Source organism: Parus major, unplaced genomic scaffold (genome assembly GCF_001522545.3).
Source record: "Parus major isolate Abel unplaced genomic scaffold, Parus_major1.1 Scaffold379, whole genome shotgun sequence".
In the NCBI taxonomy this organism is placed as follows: Eukaryota; Metazoa; Chordata; class Aves; order Passeriformes; family Paridae; genus Parus; species Parus major.
In genome coordinates, this window is record NW_015379300.1 from 87,598 (window position 1) to 88,289 (window position 692).

General features: G+C 57.4%; 1 protein-coding gene across 1 annotated transcript in view; it reads right to left on the reverse strand.

Moving 5' to 3' along the window:
- Positions 1–101, reverse strand: part of LOC109022420 (S-antigen protein-like) — a 7,636-nt gene extending 7,535 nt beyond the window's left edge. The window contains exon 1 of the mRNA XM_033511606.1: positions 18–101. Coding sequence (XP_033367497.1) covers positions 18–101 — 84 coding nt within the window. The remainder of the gene's footprint in view (positions 1–17) is intronic.
- Positions 102–692: the final 591 nt, after the last annotated feature.

Consider the following 692-nt stretch of genomic DNA (forward strand, 5'->3'; position numbering starts at 1 on the left):
TTTATCCCGTCACTGACCGGGAATCGCGGTCTCTGCCGGAGGCTGCGGTGGTGCCGCAGGTGCTGGAGCCGATCCTCGGGCAGGGCGGGGGAGAAGAGCATCCCGCAGGATCCGCAGCGCTCCGGGGACAGGGAACGCTGCCCCGCGTCCTGGGAATGACGGCGGAAAAACACCCAGCGTCGGCACCGAGCACAACACCGGGAATGACAATGGAGCACAAACACTGGGAATGAGCAGGGATCACAACACCGGGAATGTGCAGGGATCACAACACCGGGAATGAGCAGGGATCAGACAAACACCAGGAATGAGCATGGATCAAAACACCGGGAATGAGCATGGATCAAAACACCGGGAATGAGCAGGGATCAGAACACCGGGAATGAGCAGGGATCACAACACCGGGAATGACAATGGATCACAACACCGGGAATGAGCAGGGAGTACACAAACACCGGGAATGAGCAGGGATCAGACAAACACCGGGAATGAGCAGGGATCACACAAACACCGGGAATGAGCAGGGATCAGAACACTGGGAATGACCATGGATCAGCACACACCGACTGGGAACAACCACAGATCATCACACCGGGAATGGCCACGGATCACACATGGGAATAACGGATCACACACCGGGAATGACGGATCACACACCGGGAATGACGGATCACACACCGGGAATGACCATG